At 42.1% G+C, this 23,085-nt stretch overlaps 1 protein-coding gene across 1 annotated transcript; it reads right to left on the bottom strand.

Annotated features, from left to right (window-relative positions):
• Positions 1–287: 287 nt before the first annotated feature.
• ptp4a2b (protein tyrosine phosphatase 4A2b) lies at positions 288–22,743 on the bottom strand. The gene is made up of 7 exons (XM_070984703.1): positions 22,582–22,743; positions 5,329–5,621; positions 4,900–5,008; positions 4,716–4,808; positions 4,483–4,613; positions 2,224–2,298; positions 288–1,500 (listed from the first exon to the last, which is right to left on the bottom strand). The coding sequence occupies exons 2-7, from the start codon at positions 5,331–5,333 to the stop codon at positions 1,389–1,391; spliced, it is 525 nt and encodes a 174-aa protein (XP_070840804.1). The 5' UTR covers positions 5,334–5,621; positions 22,582–22,743; the 3' UTR covers positions 288–1,388.
• Positions 22,744–23,085: the final 342 nt, after the last annotated feature.

Genomic DNA, 23,085 nt, shown 5'->3' with positions numbered 1-23,085 from the left:
TGGGGAACACCAAGTGTTTGTCACCGAGCAAGGTGACAGCATTGTCGCTCATGTTTAACACAGGATGTATATTAGGACTGGTGCAACAAAACTCAGTTTTATAAATGAGGAATATTCATTTAAAGCATAAATAGATAAAAGTATTGACCTGAAAACAACAGAGCAGTCATATATGCAGCAATATTAACGACTAATGTTAACATGCTGTGTCAGTGTTCACTCCCACTTCTGAAACAAAACAATTTAAACGTTCAAAGCCAGTGAGGCGAGAGAAAAAGACACATGGATGCTTTTTATTTCAATTTATTTATCTTTAAAGAACCAATACGAATTGGGGATGTTTTCAAAATGGGTACAATGATAAAAAACTGACCATTATCATTCTTCTCCACGTTGTCTTTCAGATTGGATCTTAGGCTCTGTAGATGAGTTTAAATATGCATATTTAGGGAAGTCCTATTGTAGCCCATTGGATGAATGAAAGCAGGAGAAGTACCTGTTGTAGGAGTTGTTACGTATTTTCCTGTTTAACTGCCTGATGAGTGTCTGAAGTGTATATGTGCGTGTGTGTGTGGTATGCTCAGCAGGGTTTGGTGGGCTTATCTGAGGTGGACTGATTATTGCACTCCAACAAGAATTAAAGAAAAAACAAGACATGGCTCTCGAAGGATAACAAAAAAAAAATAAAAATTGGATAACAAAGTGTCCTTGCCCCTGCCAAACTCATAACTGCCACACATATCATATCTTGTGAATAAATATTGCAGACATATTCAAACTCTGTGAACCCCTAAATTGAAAGTGACATTAAACAAGTGAAGGGTAGAAGGAAAACAGTACTGCATTTTCGGGTGAACTTTTGAGTTTTTGTGCACAAAACCAAAAAAATAAACCTGGACAATCGCAATATGTGTTCAAAGTTTAAAAATGTTTTTAAAAAGGTACATTATTCTGGCCTAATCATAATATCAATAATTAGTAGAAATAAAAATCAGAATATCATTGAACATTTTGTCTTCTTACCACCATTGTTTGTGTAAAAATAAAAATTCATAAAATGGAAAATGTTATCCCATGATTACAACTGAAACAAAAAGAAACAGGATGGACTCAAGTTGAAAGAATTCTGGCCCGTGGTTGAACAGTAGAACCGGGAGGCGGGCCTATCTGTGTGCTTTCACATTCCATTCATTGGTTCGGCTGGTGGATCCCCAGATCTGGATTCATTCATTCGATCACTCGCTTGCTCTCTGATCAATTAACCATGACTCAGTATTAACAAATCATCACAATAATTACTGATAGCACTCTCTTCATTTTTTTTTAATCTCCCCGTGTTGGAAGATTCCCCACTATATGCGCATAAGAAAGATGCATTGACAGGCAGCCTACTGCACACAGCAGTTGTGGCCGTTGGTATCCTTGAACCGCAGACGCATTTTGGGTCTGTATTTCTCGAGGTAAAGAAGCTGTTTGGAGTTGAAGGCTCCACGTCTCTTCCTATGAAAAAGCAGAGAGGGGGGAAAAAAGGAGGGCAGAAGATTAAAACAATGACATTGACAAAACAGAGCAAAGAGCACGCTGTAGTAATGTTCAAAGAAATCATTCAACTTTGACATTTGGGGAAATACATTCATCTGCCTTCTGACAGAGTGAGATGAGATCTATGTCAAATGTAAGACGACAGTTAGCAGCCAGTTAGCTCAGATTAAAACAAAGACTGGCAACAGGGGAAAACCTCAAGTTGTCTCAAGGCAACAAAGCGTAATAATGAACATGTCCCATTTATTTGTTTAATCTGTATAAAAACCAAAGTGTAAAAAATGACCATTTTACTGGGGTTTATGTGGTGGGCTATTTCTTGGCTGGGAGCAGTAACTTCCTAGAGTCTTGCCCAGCTGAGAGGCGAATGCTGAACTGCTCCTTCAACACTGGACACCTTGCAGGGTACAGTGTCTTGAATTAGAGCAACCAATTACTAGTATTTGCAGACAGACAAAATCCAAATTTCATAAATTGTCAACATCGATAAGCCACAGAAACAAAAAGGCATCGCTGATTTAGCACACAAAGAACCTCAAATCACAGTTTAGCCGATAACCATAATGGACGATGGCTTTTTCATATGCACCCTGCTTCTAATTAGTCAAATTACACTATTTACTGATTAAGAGTCACTTTTTATTTAAAAACTTCAAGTTTAAACATAGGGAGGGTACTCACTGCCTTATGAACTGCACAGCATCCTCGTACTTCATCCCACTCTCAATGAGGGCTAAGGCCACCAACACTGGAGCTCTGAGAGGTAAAGAAATCCAGTGGACCAGTTCAAGGAGACAGTGAGAGAGTCAAAGGAGAGAAGGAGAACAGAAGATTAAATGCCATGGTTCACATGGTTCCATAGTAATATGGGGGAGGGAAAGGGAGGGGGTTCAAACCTGGGAAACAGGCCTGGGAAATCAACAGGGGTGCACTGCTGCCCTGCTGAGGCACTATGTGCACACCCTGAGCCACACACACACAAAACTGTGATAAGTTACAGTAAGACAATCTTCTCCTTTCTCACCAGTAGGAAAATAAATGAAAACAAATATCTGAGCCACCTGTACCACTTGGTGGGCAGAATCAGAGCGTTTCCTCAAATGTCTTTTCTCTCACGCAAAATTTACAAGGGCTAGAATGTGAGAACAGAGGGATTGAAAGAAAGTGAGAAGAACAAAACAGTGCAATAGAATGGATGGAGGGGTGAGGATTAGGAGTGTCATGGTATGTGTGTTTGTCCTGAACTGTTAAGTACAGGACGTTTGGCTCTGAACAGGGCTACAACTGTCTTTCATTGGCAATTAATCTGTTGATTACTGTCTCAATTGATCAGTAGCTTGGTCTGTAAAATGTTAGAAAATGGCAATAAATGTTGAAGTCCTCAAATGTCTTGTTTTGTCCACAACCTAAATATATTCAGCTTACTGTCACAGAGGAGCAAAGAAACCAGAAAATATTCACATCTCGGAATCAGAGAATATTGACTTGATGACAGTAACACTTGAATGTGTCGACTGGTGGAACGAGACAAAAGTGGAGGGCGAGCCCTTCTCCCCTCAGTGTTCAGCCTCTCACTGCAGATTCAAACCGAAGCAGTAACTAATGCTATCAGAGGGTTTTGGACTGTGGATATGTGACCATACTCAGTCTAGGGAATACAGGATTTAAGCACAAGTCTTAAGATTAAGCATTACTGACATCTGTGTTATTTATTTTTGTTTAGATTTTTTTTTCTTATTGACAATATCACTACTTGAGAGCCTTCAGTGTTACTGTAAGTTAAATGAGCCACTGCTGAATGTTCATATTTTTCATAATAAATGACAAAAATGAAATTTTCTACACTTTTTTTCCTGCTGTACCGAAAACATACCGAACCGTGACCCAAAAAAAAAAATCGAGGTACACACTGAACGGTGAATTTTCTGTACTGTTACACCCCTAATTAAAATACTGTTCAAGAAAGAACAACAACAAGAAGCCACATAGCTGCAGCCTCCCACACAAGGGCCTAAGGAGAATGTTGGCTGCTGTAAAGCTGGGGAAAGAAGAAGAGATGAATTCAGAAAATGCCTGTCTAACCATCTACTGGTAATTATACAACCTCTGGAATGCCACAGCAACGCAGAATGCTGGAAGCCATTGAGAAATCATTGGCTTATTGTGCGATTGTGGTCAGGAAAGACATTTTCACACTCACTCGCCCTATCATGTGCTTCAGCCGTCTTTGTTTTCACACTTGTGTTGTTATTCGGCTGAACTCGTCTTTAATTCGCTGTCGCCTTGCTCTGTGAATTTGACTGTGCATATCTACACATCGCCCGTGCACCCTCATGACCAACAGACAGATCACATGCAAATGTGTTTGCCTTCCCTTTTTCAAGCCTGCAGAGGCAACAGCAACACTGTGGCTGTTGTCCTGCCTAGGTTGTGTGGGCAACACCGAAGAAGCCACAAGTGTTAAAAGGAAGGGGGGTTGAGAGGAAGTTTAAAAGCTAGAAGATGAAAATACCAACTTCTTGAGACACTTGTAACTTTTCTGTTGCCCTGAGTGTGTGCTGCCTCTTACAGATGGCCTTCATCTCTCTGGAGTCACTTTGATGCAGCCAAGATAAATGAATCCTGCTCTAACCACCCAAACAGCAGCGTCACACTAAGCAGAAAATACTAACAAGAAGGGGAAACAGAAAATGAGATCAGGTAAAAAAGGAGGTATTACACTACAGTTACATGCATTCCCTTAAAAATGACACACTAACTGTTGTGTGCAAGCACGGGAATTGGTGTTAATCAATCCATATCACAATTCATGTTACAGGACTCCAGATGGTTTGCTAGGTAAACAGCAGGGATTTTACACCAGAGGCAGTACGACAATCCAGACAAGCAGTGCTGCCTCTTGAGTCACTGTTATCTCTCTAGAGGAAACAAGCCACTCACCGGCCAAGCCCTGCCACACAGTGCACAGCGATGCAGCAGCCAGGTTCCTCTCGAAACTTGGTGTTGAGCAGCTTCAGCCACTCGTCCACAATCTGAGTGGGAGGAGGGGCACCATCATCGAAGGGCCAGTCCTAGAAGACATACAAGGAGAGAGAGTATGTGTGTGAGCATCTAAGGTGGAAAGGATAAATATGGAATGAGAAAAGCTGCCACAAATATGTATCAACACTTACCACAACCTGTATCCCCTCCTTCTCTACTGGGGCCTTATCATAGGTGGCATCACAAACTCTCACCAGTGTGTTCACGTGAAACTTCTTCAGCTCCTAACAGGTGTCAAAAGAGAGGATTTTAGACTTAGCATGCACTAATGGACACACACGGACACTGACGTGAGACTGAGGGATGGGGACATACCTCGGTGAATTTGTTAAGCGTGGCATTGGTGGGGTTGTGGGTGATGAGGAACCTCATGCACTCGTAGGCAATCTCGACTGCAGCGGGGCGGTTCATGTTGGCGAGACGGCTTAAAAACAATTACAATACAATACTCTTACAAAACAAAAGCGACTTTTGGCTCAGAAGTCAGCAAAGACTGCTAGGAGACTTATGTATTCAGGAAAGGGTAGAATAAATAAAAATGACAACGAGTGGGAGAAGGATGGGTCAACAGGTGTTCAACTATGGGATGATGTACACAGAGAAAGGGAACAAAAAGGATGAACTAGTCCACAGTACTCCGGGATGTAAAAAATGAATTAACACAAAACCAAAAAATTTAAAATAACAAAAAAGAAAAAGAAAAAAAGATGGAGAGATTATCCAGGAGTCATCCAATCAGTTTACCCCATTCAGGAGAGCTGTTTGTGATTGGCTGTTCAAGGAGAAAGTGGAAAGCAAAGGTTTTTCGTATTGGTTGGGACAGGGCAGGACAGTCGGGCCAAGGACTACGCAATATCCCAGGGGGTCTTTGGAAGAGTCAGCAGTTCCTAGCGTGCTGGCAGTCAGGGGGGTTTCTGGGTAGCGTAGTCCCTCGGGGGGCGGCCGATTCACTTCTCCACAGAGGTGAGGTGCTGTGCCTGGCAGAATTCTCCGCTCACACACGCCATATAGGTGTGGCTGAAGTCAACACAGAAACCCTAAAAGAGAGGAGAAAGACAGGAGTGAGGTTAGATGATGATAACCGTGATGACATCACACACCTACAACCGAATGATTGTGTGTTTTTAATATTGAAATAGCAATGAAGTAGCCAGTATTACATACTACTACACAAAACCACTGTCTTAATATTATTCAGTCATTATTTAGTGCATCATACATGTAATATCACCATAAATTTGGACTAAAAACTCAACTTTTTTTCAAGTGCTTGCCAAGTTTGTTTAGAAGTTGCTTTACAGAAGAACCGCAAATCATTAAATCGCAGGGTCAGTCTGAATAATTGCAATAAGACACTTTCTTCAAATAGATCAAACCTTTCTCAACATAATTTTGATTTCCACCATCCTTGTGGCCACCTGCATTTAATCCAGCCTTCTTGCTTAACTGAAACATAATCTGGAGAAGACAGCTGCATCTTAAACTAAAAGTGTACGTAAATATATAGTCAGACCTTTGTACTTCTAAAATTTCAGCTTTCTGCATAAATTCCATTAAATCCAGTTTCCAGAAACTCAAAAAAGGGACCATCATGACTGAATATACCTTCCAGAAGTTATGAGTCTGCTGTGAACTGACGACACCTTTGGATTACATCACTCTGTCAATTCACCATTTGCCACCAAAATGGAAACTAATAATATGCACAGCATGGAGCACACACAAGGGCGTCTTACAGCACAGGTAATGTCTGGTCTGTAACTAGCCAGGGAGCAGTCAGTTAAACTGTGCCAAGTCCTTGACAGTCTAAATCCAACCGCCATAAACTGGATAGAACCGTCTCAGAGCAAAGTAGGATAGGGAGGGGGGGGTAGGCTGGCTATCACTACGCTGACTACGAACACAAAGTAGTGGGAGGGAAACAGAGAGAACGGGCTTGGACTTCAGCACCGTGTCACAGGCAGTAGTCACAAGGTGAGGATTGCAGGGTGGGCAAAGCTTCAAACAGCCCCGGCATTTCAGTCCCACGCTCCCCCTTTTCACCTCCTTGAGACTGACACAAGACTCTGTACTCTCTCTTCATTCCTAGTTACCCAGTTACAATTTCCTCATTTACCCTTGACTGTAAGATGGGATATATATATAATTTTCATTTGGTCTTTCAACCTACCTGCTTCATTTCTAGTACAGTTTAGAAAAGAACCAATGGAGACACCAATTCTTTCGCAAACCTAAGACCACTCTTCAACAACCACACCAACTCTCTCCCTTTTCTCCCACTGACTACCACACAGTCACTTACCCTCTCAGTTAACTGGCAACCACAGAGCCACTGTCAAAGGGATGTATCAACCCACTCTCCTCTATAAATTTCCTTCCTCCCCTCCATCTTTTATACTTGGCAACAGCCACAAGAGCACTAAAAACAGCCTTTTTTTTCTCATGTGATGGCCGAGATCCTCCATGACGCTTTTAATTACCGCCTCTGAGCAGTACTGAACACAGTGCGGCATTGCTGCAAGCGGACGACTGAAGCTTGGAAAAACGGTAACCTGACTTTAAAAGGCTTGCTTCTAATCCTCCAGAAATGAAAAGAATGGACAAGGGGCAAGAGGGGGCAGTTAACATGTGCTTTTCACCTGTGAAACCCAACTGTGGAAAGGAGAGCAGACAGTTAAGAGAGACTCAAACATGGAGGAAACAGTGCAGAACAAAGAGCGGACAACCACACCAAGGACACCACAATGACAGCTTAAGCTAAAAGATGAAAAGCTACTGGATTGTGGATGGTTGCCCAGATGTGCAAAGTGACTTCATACCGTCTGCGTTTAAATGCAGCCAAAAGTAGGGTTACCAAGGGGCATGAAAGGCAGACTAAGACATTTCAAATTTGACACCGACATACATGAAATGAAGAACATCTGGGCTAGGTGGAAAGCATGAACAGTTAATGACTGAGGCTGTCAACGTGTCGATATCCACACTTTACTGACTCCATGTTTAAAAAGGATACAACCTCCAATCGGTGTACATTTGAAAGCACTGAAAGTACCGAAGCCAATAAAAGAATGAATGGGTAAGTCAAGCTTACCAGTCACCTCTTCATAAACTGTACATGTAAGCAGATTATGATAATAATCAATATTAGGGTAATGTAACCCCAAAAAAAAAAATCTAACTAACAACTGAACCTTAGACCTCAGTCTTGAGTGAGCTTGTCTATGGAGAAGTGTATAAACTGTGGTAACATCAGGCCTGCCAGCAGCCTGCCAGTGGCTAGGAACGCATGCAAATCACTGTGAAATTTGCAAACTGGTTCTGCAGTTACACACCGCACAGATGCAGGAAGAACAAAACAAATACTCACACATACACTCAGAACCTGTTTGTAGAAACAAAAACATGTTTGACCACACAGGAAATAAGAAGTAGTGCACACAAAAGCCTTGAAAACTGTAGACTGGGAGCAAGTCAGCACAGCCACAAAACTTTTAGCTTTTTTTTTTTTTAGCTTGGTCACATCTCAAAATTCAATGACCAATTTAACCTTAAATTAATCCATTAAATCCAGCCTTTCTATAGAGGTCACCATCACTATCAGGCAGAATGTGGGAATGAATGAAATATACAAAAACAAATTGAGGTTGGTGGAGTTACAGTGGTAGGCACCATTAAGGCTGACTTCTCTTGTTGTGGGATCAACTGCGGAACTGTGGCACAGACATCTAAACTACACACACTTCAAAGGGTCAGCAATATACTTTTGTTAAAGTTGCATCCGGCCTTCTGTGCATGTGCGTCTATGTACAAGTATATATACTAAACTAGGAGAAAGGTCACAGAGTAAAGGCAGAGGCCCATGCAGTGGCCAAGAGAAAGCTCCCTTGGTGCCCTGTTCCTCATCACGTGGTCTACTGTTGAGAGCAGGACTGCAAGAGGCGGGAGGGAGGATTGACTGGGGGTCGATAGGGAGAGCTTCCCAAATCAGCTGGCCTCTCCCAGAACCGCCTACAGTGACTTAGGAAAAAGAACATGGGAAGTGAGAGAGAGCGGGGAGCGGCAGTACTAGCTGATAAGGGCCAAGGAATCTCAGAACAGAAAAGGACATGCAAACCTAAACAGGTGATTACGTTGCAAAAGACTGGAGATCAGGGCATGGGTACCCAGCAGCTGCTAACTCATCATTTTAGGACGATTCATCTGTCTGCCTGTCAGTATAAAGCCGAAACATGAGACAATTGTAGTGTGATTTAAATGTATAGGATGAGGCAGTTTATTATCATGTTCATACAGTAACAGATTATATGATTCAATATTTTCCACTGACAAAGCTCATAATATCAGAAATAGATAAGAGCACCGTTAAAGAAAGGTACCACAACTTAAGTGTTTGGAGACAGAGGAAAGTGCTACAGTGAGAGTGCTAATTGAAAGGCTTTCACACTGTTAAAGATTTTACTGCCACGGGACTCTATAATTTTAGAGCTAAGGCGGTGGACAACTCTTGCGGACACCTGATAGTGTCACGTTGCCAATCACTCTCACACCACATATACACTATTTGCACCAAGCGCATAAGCATGGTGATAGTCACAAACTGGCTTGAGCAATACATTTGCCACAAGAGCGAGGGGGTGGTTCTAAAATTAGAAGGAAAAACACACACACTCACACACAAGCAAATGAGCCCAAATGTCTGGACACTGAATATACAGACTGGAAGGGCATGGTGGCAAAACGTCAGAGTTTCACACAAAATGTGGAATGTCTGAGTATATCTTCTTTCCCCCCTTGTGAAAGATGTTAGTATTACATGCAACCCTGTCTGGTGGTCTGAGGTTGTGCCTGAGTCTCGCTGATGTTTTGTCTGGAGCCAGACTGGGCATGACCAGACTGCACTGCCTCAAAGCAGCTGGAGGGCTACTTTGGTGTGTGGGAGCCGAGTAAAGGAACAGTGGGAGTGCCTCTCGTCCATGGCAGGATGGACAGAGAGGGGAGGAGGGAGGAAGCCCTATTCTCCTTGGAGGGCGAGGAGCATGGACAGCACAAGAATAGATAAAGGCTCTGATGATCTTACCTCACACAACCACCTGTTTGCTACAGTGCACACACTTCTCCTTTCAGTGTCTCATTTAGTCTTCAGAAAACAAATACACACATGCAAAAATACTAGGGGACAGGAAAGTACTGCAGTTTCCTCTCAACTGTCTAATACAGCTAGCATTGATCTGAAATTCACAGAAGAGTCGGGGGGAACCCACTGACAGTTGCAATCAAACCATTCAAACAAACCATGTATCAGTGGAAATAGAAATGGGGCCATGTGTCACAGAGGCATGCCTTCATTCCTGTGGCCTTTGCGAGTGCCAAACAAAAGATAACTGATATGCTTGGAAATGTCAAAGAGGACAGGGAGAAAAGAATAGTAGCATGAAGAAATCGGTAAGATGTGAAGGAAAATCGTGGACGGACATAACAATGGATAAGAAAATTTCAACAAGGGCCAACAAGGCAGAAAAAGTAAAGGCAAGGGGGAAAAAATTAGCCAAGAGCTTGGCAGTGACTACAGCTGAGATAAAAGAGAGGATCACACCTGCCCAACGGTCCAGCTGGTTCCTTGCAGTGACGTCAATGCTGTTGATAGGGCTGGGTGGGCGGATCTCACCACAAACTGGAGCTCTCCTAAACTTAACTGTGTGCTCACATAAGCTCACCAACAAGGGGTGAAGAAAGTGCTATTCATTCATTTCAAGTGAGCCCTGGGACATAAGGTGACAAGGCAACAGCAGGTTGGGATCTCACTGACTTGAAGGGGAGAGCTGAGCAGAGGCCAACTTAGCCCTACAAACACACAGGCAGGCTAGCACGCACACGTACTTTTAGGGAGTTTTTCCACACTTGAGCGAATTGGAGAGTTTTTGGACATGGGGGGGTATTCCGCAGACCTTGGTGCATTTGGTTGAGCGTGAAAGTTGGTTTCAAACATGGTATGGGCCAGACAAGCAGTCTCTGGTCAGCTCAGACCGGTGATATGGGGTCACCCTCAATGAGCTCAGCTAGAGTCTATTTTCAAAAATGAAGGTGTTAGCATGATCGACACGGAAAGTGGCACAGCCTGCTCATCCGTCCTACTGTATGGTTACAGCATTAAACTATTAGGAAAACCACTCTTCAATAACAATGATCACTTCAACGAGATGACATGCCCTAGGATTACAGCGCAAAACACGAAGTGGAGACCTGCACTGTTCTGAAAAACAAGAAATTAGCTGAGTTCAGCTGAAGGTGCAGCTGCCAAACACGCAGGCATGACTAGTTTCCATCTATTTTTACATGTCAGCAGGACCAAGTAATAATATTAGAATGAAAAGAATTGAAAGTTTTCAACATGTGCAAGTGTGACACAGTTGTCATGTTTTTTGCCACGTATGCCTGTTACACAATCAGTCGACAGGTCAGGATTCCAATGTATGAAAACACACCTCTCTCCCAAAAACATTTTGGTTTAAAGTATTTGGGTCTGACAAGTCTGAAAATACTCTAAACGTATCATTCAAAGGCCTCCGCAGGTCCCAAAATAAGAGAATTAACTTCATGCTCAATAAAAACAAAAGTGTGCTATGGACTCTCTGGACACAGTCCAAGACTAAAGTGGCCTGTCAATGTGGAGTATGGTGACAGGTCACCACACCATTCAGCAAAGAGTACACACACACATAAAGGAAGTAGTGTGCACAACTCTGCCGGGCCAGTCATGCTTGAAAACACACAAAGACAAACAGACAAGCAAGAAACCAAACACACACACACACACACACACACACACACACACACACACACACACACACACACACACACACACACACACACACACACACACACACACACACACACACACACACACACACACACACACACACACACACACACACACACACACACACACACACACACACACACACACACACACACACACAAAACTCCGATAAGCTACACTAGTTAAGCTTCTAATCCTTTTTCTGAGTCTTACCAGTTTATCTAGCGTAACAACCAAGACACTAAAATCCTCAGGCATGTTGGGACAAGACAACGTTCAGATAGACTTGTATGCAAAACTTAACTTCAACAGATCCTAAACTGTTGCCATGCCTCCCATGAGCTGCACACTCCTGGGGTTTGTAAACATGGGTCTTAGGCTGAAAGTGATACATCAACTCAGTAGAGTCTGTGCAGCCTCATGCTTTGTTGACTGAATTCTGATAAGGTGCCCACCTACGGGTTTCTTAGAATGTAGTCCTGCATCAGGGAAGAACCGGTTCACATCCATTCAAAACCTTTCTGAGAACAGCGCCTTTACTTCACCTGCCATGAGGGAAGGGAAGGGCTGATGCTTAATTATAGCCGTGTGGGAAGCACTGCCACCAATACCAGCACCTTGACCAAATCACAGACTTCAGATGACTGTTTGACCGGTGACAGCAGCAGGATGTTGAAACACATTTCTCTCTTTTTAAAGCTCAAGAAAACAAATATACATAGTTGCAACCAACATTACAGACACTGGAAAGAAAGGTTTTGGCTTCAGCTTCTTGGTTGCGACTGCAAAAGCTTGTACAGAGCCCCCATTCTGTAGAGTAGTGCTGGGCGGTATGACCAAAAATGTATATCACGGTATTTTTCAAAATTATAACATTTTCACGGTATAGGACAGTATTTTTTTTTTCTTTCATCTGGAAGACAGATGTTTTAACACAGGTATATCCAGGCGCTCATTTGGGCAGAGTACCGTTATCTCGTCCAAGCATATGGAGAAACTCCTCTGTTGAAAACACTTTTTCAGCCCCTTTTCTGCTTGCTAATGTTCTGATCTCTCATAAAAGGACGAAATGCAAATAAAACAGTAAAATAACACCTCGGGCTGCTCAGCAGAGTCCTCTGTTAGCGCTTCGCTCATTCATGAATAAATGAGACAGAGCGGTGAAACTAACTGCACAGTTAGACCTGTCAATAGCTCAGCAACCCATTGGTCTATTTTGATGATCGACACCTCTATTGACCAGTCAGAGTCAAGAGATACGAGCGGCAGCGCCCAAATTCACCATAGTAACATCAGTGACAATCCAGAAGGAAGTAAGCCCAGAGATAGGTTATCGCATTAAGAGCGCTCCCTCCACTCCAGAAACCCCCTCCTCTTTATGTAAACAACCAGGACCTTCGTCAGTCATAGGAGGAGACATCAGCAGCATTTTTTCGAGCTGGAATCTAACTTTTGACCACAAAACAGCAAAGGTAAGACATACTGTATGATTTAGCAAAGTTTTTTTCTGCTACTGTTTGGCTGCTAGCTTGCAGAGTTTGCGTCGCGCAGTGAGGAGACAGACGTCTTAGTGATCATCAGACTCTGCTTTCATATGATAGCAGGCTTGTGTGGTTTGCATGAAGTGGCGAAATTAAGTGGACATACTATTTTTGTCTTTTTGTTACAAGACATACTTGCGGCTAAGGTGGTGGAGCAAATTGCTCCACCAAAGTTCTGGACATTGTGTAATCACATACACCGGTGTGGTGGTGTATTAGAAATTCAGATCATAACAAAAATATACACCGGTATCTGGTGTGGTGGTGTATTAGAAATTCAGATCATAACAAAAATATACACCGGTATCCGGTGTGAACCAGTATACCACCCATCCCTACTAAAGACCATGTCCCTGTGGTCGTCCATGGCAAATAAAAATCAAAAGGGCTATATTACAAGCTAAACCAACATATTTGATAACCTATTAGCAACTACTGTTAGCATTCAACCACCTCCAAGCTAACGCTTTCACTATCCATTGTTTTTTCAGGGGCTGATTAAGCAGGAACCTGTGAGATGACAAAGATTGGTCAGATTCCCTGCATTTATAGAAATTGCAACCAGGAACACAGCAGTATGACATTATCCTTTTGATAACAGCGTTAGAACTTCCCACCCCGAGTGACATCAGAGGAAAATAGCCACTGTGTGAATATGGTCTATTGCACAATAATTTAATATGCACCATTGTAGTCATTGGACTGTTCTAAAAAAGTTACATCACATGTACTTTGCATTCTTGAAAAGGTCATTGTTGACAAATGTTTTTTTTTTTCAATGAGGGAAAACAAGCAAAGCCTTCTCTTCAAAAAAAAAAAGCAAATACTACTTTAAATATGAAGGAAAATGCTTAGAGGAGCAGTTACAGTAAGGCTTTTTGCATATGTTCTACACACCTCAAAGCCAAATTCAGTCACTTCTTGTGCAGGTCAAAATATTATATGTAGTGAATATGGTTGTACTCTAAACAGGAAATGTGCATTTTCATGGAAAGACAGGTTTAGTACAACCCTGATTCCTGAACTGTGACACTGTGTAAAATGTAAAGTAGAAACAGAAAGCAATCTTTGCAAACAAACTGTGTTTACACACAACGGTTTCATAAAGTGTTCCTGAGCCCAAGTAGTAATATCCTTCACACAATGATGTGTTCACAAAGTGGTGAACCTCGTTTTGGATGATTGAGCCTTTCAAGGAATTCCCTTACATACCGTTTCAAGATACTATGATGTGCATTTAGAGCATTCCACAACTTTCCCAGTCTTTTGTTGCCCCTGTCGCAACTTGACTGAAACATGTTGCTGGCATCACATATTTACAAAAGTCAATGAAGTTAATGAGTGAAGCACAATATTGTCCTTGTACTAGTTTCAACAGAGTTTTGTCAAAAAGGACTGGGAAATTATCACATTCATTTTCATTATTCTTTTAAACAGCATCCCAACACTTATAAAACTAGCCTATAAAACTTATAGGCTACCTGCCCTTTTTGCCCAGTCACCTAAGCAGAGCCTTATAAATGAGTCACAACTAGTCATGTCTACCTGTGTCAAGGTGGAACCACGCACAGACAGTCTGACTCAGGCTTGTGGTCGTCTCAGTCTGAAACATAAGGAACCCGTGTTTTTCACATGGCTATTACCATAAACTCCCAAGATAAACAGGCTCCCCTACATTGGGCAGTAGTACTTTGAAAGGGACTCAAAAGAAAACCACAGGGCAAGACGTCTCCTCAGTGTTAAGACAGCTAAGTGCTATCAGTCCAAAACTCAAATGTGGTAATAGAGCCACAAACATTTAACAGCATTCTTGAGAAATACCTTTAAAAACCTGCAAACCAAAATGATTTGGTGTCAGATTATGACAATAACAAAGATCTTGTATTCTAGACAATATGACAACCAAAATAGTAACACTCAAGAGCATATATATATATATATATATATATATATATATATATATATATATATATATTAAAAAAAAAAAAAAAAATGATAAAGACTTTCCTTTTGCACTTGCAAAGAAAAACCATTCCTCCTGTTATAGCCTGTCTGTGGGTGGACTGTGTTTGATCAAGGCTAGAAATAGGTTGGGGGTACAGCATGACCCTCCGTAAATGCAATACTCCAACCCAAAAACCCCCAGGGCTGCCAACAAGTTGGATTCCTCCAACCACACCAGACCTCTTGAATGGTTTATAGTTTCACCACAAAGTCTCGCCTCGCCTTGTTCACACGTTCTTCATCTGTTCAAAACAACAGTGAAAGTCTGTAGAGGAGGGTATACAATAAAAGGAGAGGAAATCAAAGGTAACTGTACTGACAAATGGCTTAACAGGAGTGTGCCAACAGACAAAACAGGAAAGCTTTACTGAGGTATGGGTAAGTATAAGAATGCTGCTATAGATCAAAGTTATTTGCACGAGTTTGACCACGGGATCATTTGTTTACTCGTCCCCAAAAATAAACCTTACTGTACATTAGCCGTGAACTAGAGAGCAACGATAAGTACTGAAGGTATGTGTGTCTGTGTGTGACACTCTGGTTCTTTCTGTTATTTCTCTCCAGTCCTTTGTTTTTCCCCCTCTCCACTCTGGACATGCATTAAGTACACTTCCCCGCCTGTCATCAGTCAACATGGACAGAGAGACTAATTACAGTACATTCTAACACCTGACAGTGGAGGTCGGCACCTCCAGCTTGCTGCTGTGAACAGGTTGAGAAGCGAGGGTGAAGATGAATCCATTTTTAACCGCAGAAGTTTAAAAACAGCTCTCCTCTCCTCTGGTAAATGGCTCTGGATCTGACTCTGAGTGTTTAAGACAGTCCTCACGGAGGCCCGGCTCTGCCCAACGCTCCTCCTTCCAGAGCTCCCTAGTGTTCAGCAGCTGTCTGTTGGTGGTCAGTGGCTCTTTCCCTATGCTCTGCCTGGTCTTACCCACACAGCACTCTGCAAAGCCCTGTGACACATGCAAACTGTTCACTTGGGTTGAATAATCTCAACTTGAAATAATATGTAATTTGTAATTCGCATCAATCGCATCGCCTGGCACAAACAGAGGCTAATTTGCATCTATTTGTATCTTTGCGTTGACTGCAATTGTGCTGTATGAAAAACTGAAATTGATGACTTCTAGTTAAAAATGACAATGTGACATCTGTTCAACAAATTTTTGCACCATCCATCTGCCTTCCAGTATTTTCCAGCTTCACAGAGCAGTCACAAAAAAGACTTATTTTTACAGAGAAAGATTAGCTTTTTCTGTTTGAACAACAATTACTGTTACTTAAAAAAAGGGCAATGAGAATACTGAGCTTTTAAGTTTCATCAGGTGTCATTGACACCACCATCAAGCACATCATGTTTAGGAAAATGATTTAAAAACATGCACATGAAAGTCAATCATTTATTGTGCATGGTCATTAGAAACTTAGTACAACTGGCTGATAACTAGCCTGATCAGCCACCATCAGTAATCGATACAAAGACAATATTAGACTGTATACCACCAGTCAAACCAATCACAAACCACATCGTTATTATAGTGGAAGAGCCCGTAGATATGAGAGGTTAACCCTTTCAAAAATTCCAATTTCTCATGTGCTGGTTTGTGTATCAGATGCATGCCGAACTAAACGCTGACTAATAACACTGTTGATTCACCGTGTAGCAAAAAAAGGGTGTGTTTGCTGGGCGTGTCAATAGTGAATTTACTGCTATTTTTCAGATTTTAACGCAGCACACATACCTATCAACATCAGTGTACACTGAATGTTAATGAGTGCTGTTTACAGATAGGGCTCAACTTACGAAGTGACAGAGGTCTCGAGTTTACAACATTTACTCGCACTTTTGTCTCAGAAGTAAAGATCATGTTGCTGCTAGCCAAGTGAAAAAAGTGTAATGTGCACCAGAGCTAGTTTGGTAACTCAAGCCTAAGCTATACCATCAAGAGCTAACATTAATGTGATGAAACGCACTTTGAGGAGTCTGTGGTCAGAGTTAGCCAGGGCAGAAAAGCTAGGTCTGACCACAGACTGCTAGACAGTTCTCACTAATGAAAGCTACATCATAATTATCTGTCGCTTCATCAGTGCTGACTGGGGAGATGCAGTCCAGTGCCTTTTATATTTATCATATTTATTTTGTCATTAGGCTATGTGTAGTCCACATTTCTGCACATGTTCAGAAAAACATTACTTTACTGAAAATGTCTGTAGGTTGACATTTTTGGTACATGGACATTCCCATTTCTGTCCCCTACTCAGCACAACAGGTTACCTGTCTCTGCTCCCTGAGGATAGGAGCCAATCTTCCCGCAGGTTACTTGGTGTTCTAGTTTCTTGTGCCTGTGTAAATGTTGCTGGAAATTGGGAACTGCAAGAATACGTAACCCCTCCAGTTTCCATGAGTGGACAAACACCCCCTACACACGCACTTGCACATGGCAAAGCCCACTTATCACACTGCTTTGCAGCCTCTGAGTAAGCACAGATAAACAGTGTGACGATCAAAGGCCTCTGATAGCGCTTAGGGGGAGGGCGCGGGGGACAAGGACTGATCCGTCTCTGGAAAGGACTGAAAGAGACCAGAGCTCAGTACCTTAGAAATGGGAATGAAAAGAGGAAAACATATCCAAACAAAGGCATGTTCTGTCCTCGCTGTGGCCTAGTTGCACTTTTAATTACACTTTACACAAAATGTAACACCGGCATCTGAACAATTACATTTGAAAGAGAAACAAAGTAAGCCACGGCACTGATATTTGACTATAATTTGAATAAGGATTAAGAGTGAGAACACAAAGGGAAACTGCTTTTCTGCTGACAAAGGAGCCAAAGGAGGTAAGATAGACTCCCAACACAATCAAGTGTTCCTGCCAAAAATAAGCTCCAACAAAGGCTGGACACAATATCAAATATTAACTATATATTTGTGATAGCTTTGTCCAAGACAAGACAGAAAATACAGCAGCATTATTATGACTGCAATTATGTCAATATATTGTACAATCATTTTAAGGATATTCTCTTAAATCTAATGCTGAGTTTCTAGAGGCTGAACCAGCTGTTTTAGCCTTGCCTTGCAATTATAGAAAATTGCAGATGATCACTACTTCTTCAGGAGTTTTTCCACCCTGGACATTGTGGCTGCTAATGGTGATAAGCAAAGAACTGAAAGAGTTGATTATTTTCCAAAAGTTTCAATGGATCACTAATTGCCTGTTGAAACTCATCCAATCAGAACAACCACGGATGTGATGTTGCAAGTCAGTTTACGGTAAGTCATCAAACAGAACGAAGCGACTCCTCTCACTGTGCACCAGCCAACAGATCTTTGAAATGCCCATCTGAACCTTTGCCAACGTGTTTTAATGTGCTCCTTACATAGCTGTCTATATCAAAAGATATATATCAAGGCTGTTGTTCCTCAAAACGGCACCAGTCTACCCAGACAGAATAAATAAATTGTGTACTAAGTTTTTTTTATTTGGATTTCTTGAATATACTAGGCCATCTCCGAGCTCCTTTGATAAGTCATAATCTCATGTCACTATCCGTAAATCGGCTCCAGGACGACATCTCCCAGCCCTGACAGACACATACATCATGGCAGTGAGTCACATCTTTACCTGTTTGCCAACACATATAATTAAGGATGATAGTAAGTACTAAAACCACTGTAAAACAATCTGCAAATTTCTATGGCTGTCTAAAATAAAAGTTTTAGTACAGTTGGCAGACACTCAGCAACAGAAAGACCCAGACAGGAGAATGTCTGCTCACATTTTTGCTGAGAGGTGCAGAGTCCCACTGCGACATCAATTCTTCTGACATTTGGAAACAAACTCGGCCTTCTGACAGCAGCATCAGGGGATGCCTGTTGCCATACCAACAATTATCTCAGCAGTAGCAACAAGTGCCCCTGTAGGGAATGTTCGTATCCCTTGTGAGGAGATCAGAGAAGAGCAATGGTGATCTCTTTAAACATTCACAGACTAAAGATGAAGACGCAGGAGGGGGTGCAGCTTAAAAGAGGGTCAGGGTTCAGAGTCGATGGTTGCCCGCATACATTGATCTAGGAACTTTTTAACTTATGAAATCTAACTTCCTTACCAGAGGCACAAAGTATACCTTGTGATCTTAGATCAGCTCCTAGTAGCAAATACATCTTTTTTAAGATTAAGGCCATTGTGAACACATTACTTTGGGGTCATGTCGTGAGAGGTTGTCACACATTTCATGTGTTTGATAAGCTGCTTAAGGAAATTAAGAAAATGCTTCCTTGAGAAACAACAAAGTGCCTGAACAATACAAAATCAGGAAAACAGAAATAGGAAACATGGAAAGCACGAGACAGGGAGCCTGTTTATATGCTATAACCAAGCACTTTCTAGACTCTAGTTGCTTCAAAACGACAACACTTTCTGGATCAGTAAGAGTGAGCAGCTACATATGCCTACAAACAACAACTCTAATAACAATAACAACACCCTTTACTATAGCATGTTTTGGCAAAGAACAGTGTTTTCCCCTGCAAACTGCAGCTCTGGCAGCTGTGACTAGAGAAGGTAGATGTAAACACAAATAACAAAGCAAGATCCTTTTCCTACCTGTTGCTATAGTTTCAGTAGGCAGCCTTGCAGCAGCATCTAGAAGGGGTGTCAATCTGTCAGACACTGCCAGCGCTCCAGAGCTTGTGCTTTTGCTTTATCCCAGCACTGTGGCAACAACAGTAAACGAACACCGTGCCGACCAGGGCATGATTCATTAACCAACAGACAGCACAAGAAAAACACAAGGTGCCCATGGCTACTAATACATAATTATATATGGCTTTTTGCTTAATGGCTTGAAATGAGAAGAAAAAAGTGTGGTCATATAATCCTAGCTTTCCACTTTGGGCTGATTTCAACACAACAAAATTGCTCTGGAGCCAGGGATCATAGCAAGCAAACACACAGTAAAACCAAAGCTTGTGTTCCATCCTCACCACAGCCAGACACCCAGGGGCATAACTAGATTTTAAATTGACCAAATCTGTTAAGCCAGTCACTATGGATCAGACCTCTTCAACCCTACCTTTCAACACTCACAGCCACCCTGTGGCTAGATGGGCTGAAAGCCAGCAGGCTACAACCTAGGTGTTCTTGTCCCCTAGTTCTTGACCCCCTGAGTAAACTGGCATCATGTTACTGTACACTGGGCTCGCATTTCACAGTTACGGTAACCAAGGCTGAGAACTTCCCCACTTGTCACACTGCCTTTTTTAATGCCGCCAGCAGACAGCGGAACCACCCTTTTGTTGGTGTAAAATATCACGGAGGCATCCAGCTAGATTTAGGCCTACTACCACATACTTCAAACGTAACATAGACCAAATTATTTGTAAGCAGAAGGCAATTCAAATTTTGGTGAAGCAGGTCAGTCAGATTGTTAAGAAGGGTTCTGTACTTCCTACTTACTTACTACTGTAATTTCCCTTATAACACAGACACTTCCACATTCTGTGTGTTTAACTTTATATCCAGATATTACAGACAGACATGAAGTCCAACACAGATGCAACAAAATGAGTACAAGCCTTGTAGTTTCATAGTATACAAACACACACAGAAACAAACAAAAAAAACCCCCACTACTCTCAAGACTGGACCAACAGGTAACAGGAGTTTGACTTGCAGTGCGGTATCTCATGAGTGTTTCGAGTGTTCAGACCTGCCTTTAGCTGCAGGCTGTGCTCTAAGTGGACTGAGAGGAGCTATGCTATTTCTAGATTGGGCTGTGCATCATGTGTCAATTAGCTATAATATGAAGCAGGTCACCACTATGAGTGACCTACTTCCACAATAAAATGCAAATAGAGCATAAAGACTTGCAGTGCTATTCTGTACGAGTTGTAAAATCCTACACTTCTCATGAAGCAAGTGTGTGTAATTTTTCCTAAATCTACCTTAAGTGGCACAGCGGTGAGATCTGCAGGAAAAAATATACAAATTATAACAATAAATCTCTTGTGTTACTTCTACTACACAAGGACATGCCCACAGTTTGTTTTGATAACTGACTGTATTAACACATCTCATCACCTGTAATCTCTGCAGGAAAATTAGGTCACCTTGTAGTGACTCACAGGCAGGAATGTATAATTAGCTTACCTGTTACACCAGTTACTCATTGACTCATCCACCCATGTTGGTAGGAGTGTTCAAAGCTATTCATTTGTATTAGCAGCCCACTAAAATTTATTATCAGAGAGGAGGCTGAAAGCAGTGGAAGGTCATAAATTGAAAACTGAGAGGCATGGGAATGTGCCGCGGCCTTTAGTGTCACAGCTGCTCGACTCAACTTCCTCCCCGAGTGCATTTCCTCATCTCACATCGTCCAACATGGCTAAATGGTTGGGTGCTTTCTGTTTTAGGAAACCAGACACGGCTAAATTATAGACCCCACCTAACCCCAGTGTTGGCTATAATTTCAACATGGAAGACTGACAAATTTATTGAGTCAAACCGGCTAGTTTACAATAATGACAGTAGTTTGCCAATACAAACGGGCACCTAAGACACGCTAATAATCAACAGACAGGAAATATCGACTTGCCGATCCCCTCCGTTTTGTTATTAAAATGTTATCTTGGCATATGGGTTCAAATAAATAGGCCGACCAAGCCTATTTATTTGAATCTGGGTCAAGATTTGTCACAAAGGGCGGAAGGCAGCTAGCTCAATAGCCATCTACCTCAAACCAAGCTTCTTACAACTACCGACGTCTGAGACTACCGCTAAACACCCAGAAGAAGCTGGAAAATACTGGGAATCACAATTAATGGTCATATTTTAAACACCTAAATGGTGCCGCTGTCGTGAATAGTGACCAAGGCAGGAGTTAAAATGTTAACCAAGACATCGCTAACGTTGAACTCGATGATTCTCAAAGGATATGCTGCCTTTGCTGATACACTAAGAGCTGACTGTACAGCTAGTGGTAACGTTAGCTCTTATTTTATGAAACTACGGTCGACGTTCAGTTTGAACAATAACGTGGCGTTACACGACACCTAATGTGGTGTGTTTCGCAACAGAAATAAAAGCCACTGACCGCATGCTGACGCTGGTGAATGTAATGTTAGTGAGAAATTAGGTTTCTTCCTACTCTAGGAAATAGCCTTAGCCCTAGCATATAGCTAATGCAGCTACACCAGCTAGCAGGCTAACTCAGTTCCGCCACTTTGCATTCTCAGCAACGTTTAGCAACCAGTACAGAGACACTTCAAGACTCGCTATATTAGAGTTAATTAACTTGAGGGTGGGTAACACCAACGGGGAAAACAACGAGGGTCTATATTAATACACGTTAACACAATTTTCAACAGTGTACGTCGCCAGCGTTTTAGCCGTCCAAGCCTTGCTCTGCTAGCTAACGTTAACGTGGCTACACACTGGTTGGTCTACTCTGACGACCACTCATGAACTTACTTTAGATCCCTTGTGTTGTAACGTTACTAAGTTAATCTTGTACCATACGCAACCTAACTTTTACTCAGTCTCTTGCGGATCTGCGGTGTTGCAATCATCTGCGATCTTATCGGAAACATCTTTCAAGAGGTCGGTTTTAGTTTGGTTATTGGCTACTTACAAAGAGCAGGCTGAACATTGAAATCCCGTGACTACCCCGGAGAAAGTGGAGGGAGTGTAGAAGCTGCTGCCAGGTCGCCTTTTTGTTCCTCTTCAATGTGGCAGCTTGAATTCTCGTCGGAGGTCGGGAACTGTTGTCGGGGAGGAGCCTCCTCAGTTTGTCGATACCTTCAATGACTGTCGGAAATACGAACTGCGAGGTAGCCCAAATGTGGCAGGTTCACACAGCGGGAAGCAACTGAGAACTCTGTCATTTTGTATGGCACACGTGTGTACATGTACTTTGTCATTTTCAGAACGCACACACAACGAGGTGCAGACTAGTGAGCAGCGCATTCCCATTAAAATAAACAAATGAATAAACACTCTTCAAACGTCTCGACTAAAATGGCTTTATAAACTTGTGTTCAGGTTAAAACGTAGCAACATTTGTCTGATACACGTTTCACTCTCTGTTACCCACTGTAGCACAATGTGGATCAGAATCACAATTTTTCAATTCAAA

This window comes from Chaetodon trifascialis, chromosome 17, assembly GCF_039877785.1.
Source record: "Chaetodon trifascialis isolate fChaTrf1 chromosome 17, fChaTrf1.hap1, whole genome shotgun sequence".
Taxonomy (NCBI): domain Eukaryota; kingdom Metazoa; phylum Chordata; class Actinopteri; order Chaetodontiformes; family Chaetodontidae; genus Chaetodon; species Chaetodon trifascialis.
This window is presented reverse-complemented; position numbering and strand designations above follow the sequence as displayed.

Bases quoted from the DNA above. Each gene is read 5' to 3' on its own strand.
- ptp4a2b (XM_070984703.1), bottom strand. The intron at 4,809-4,899 runs GTATGTCCCCAT...GACACCTGTTAG, and splicing joins CGCTTAACAAATTCACCGAG to GAGCTGAAGAAGTTTCACGT. The intron at 1,501-2,223 runs GTGAGTACCCTC...GCTTTTTCATAG, and splicing joins GCTGTGCAGTTCATAAGGCA to GAAGAGACGTGGAGCCTTCA.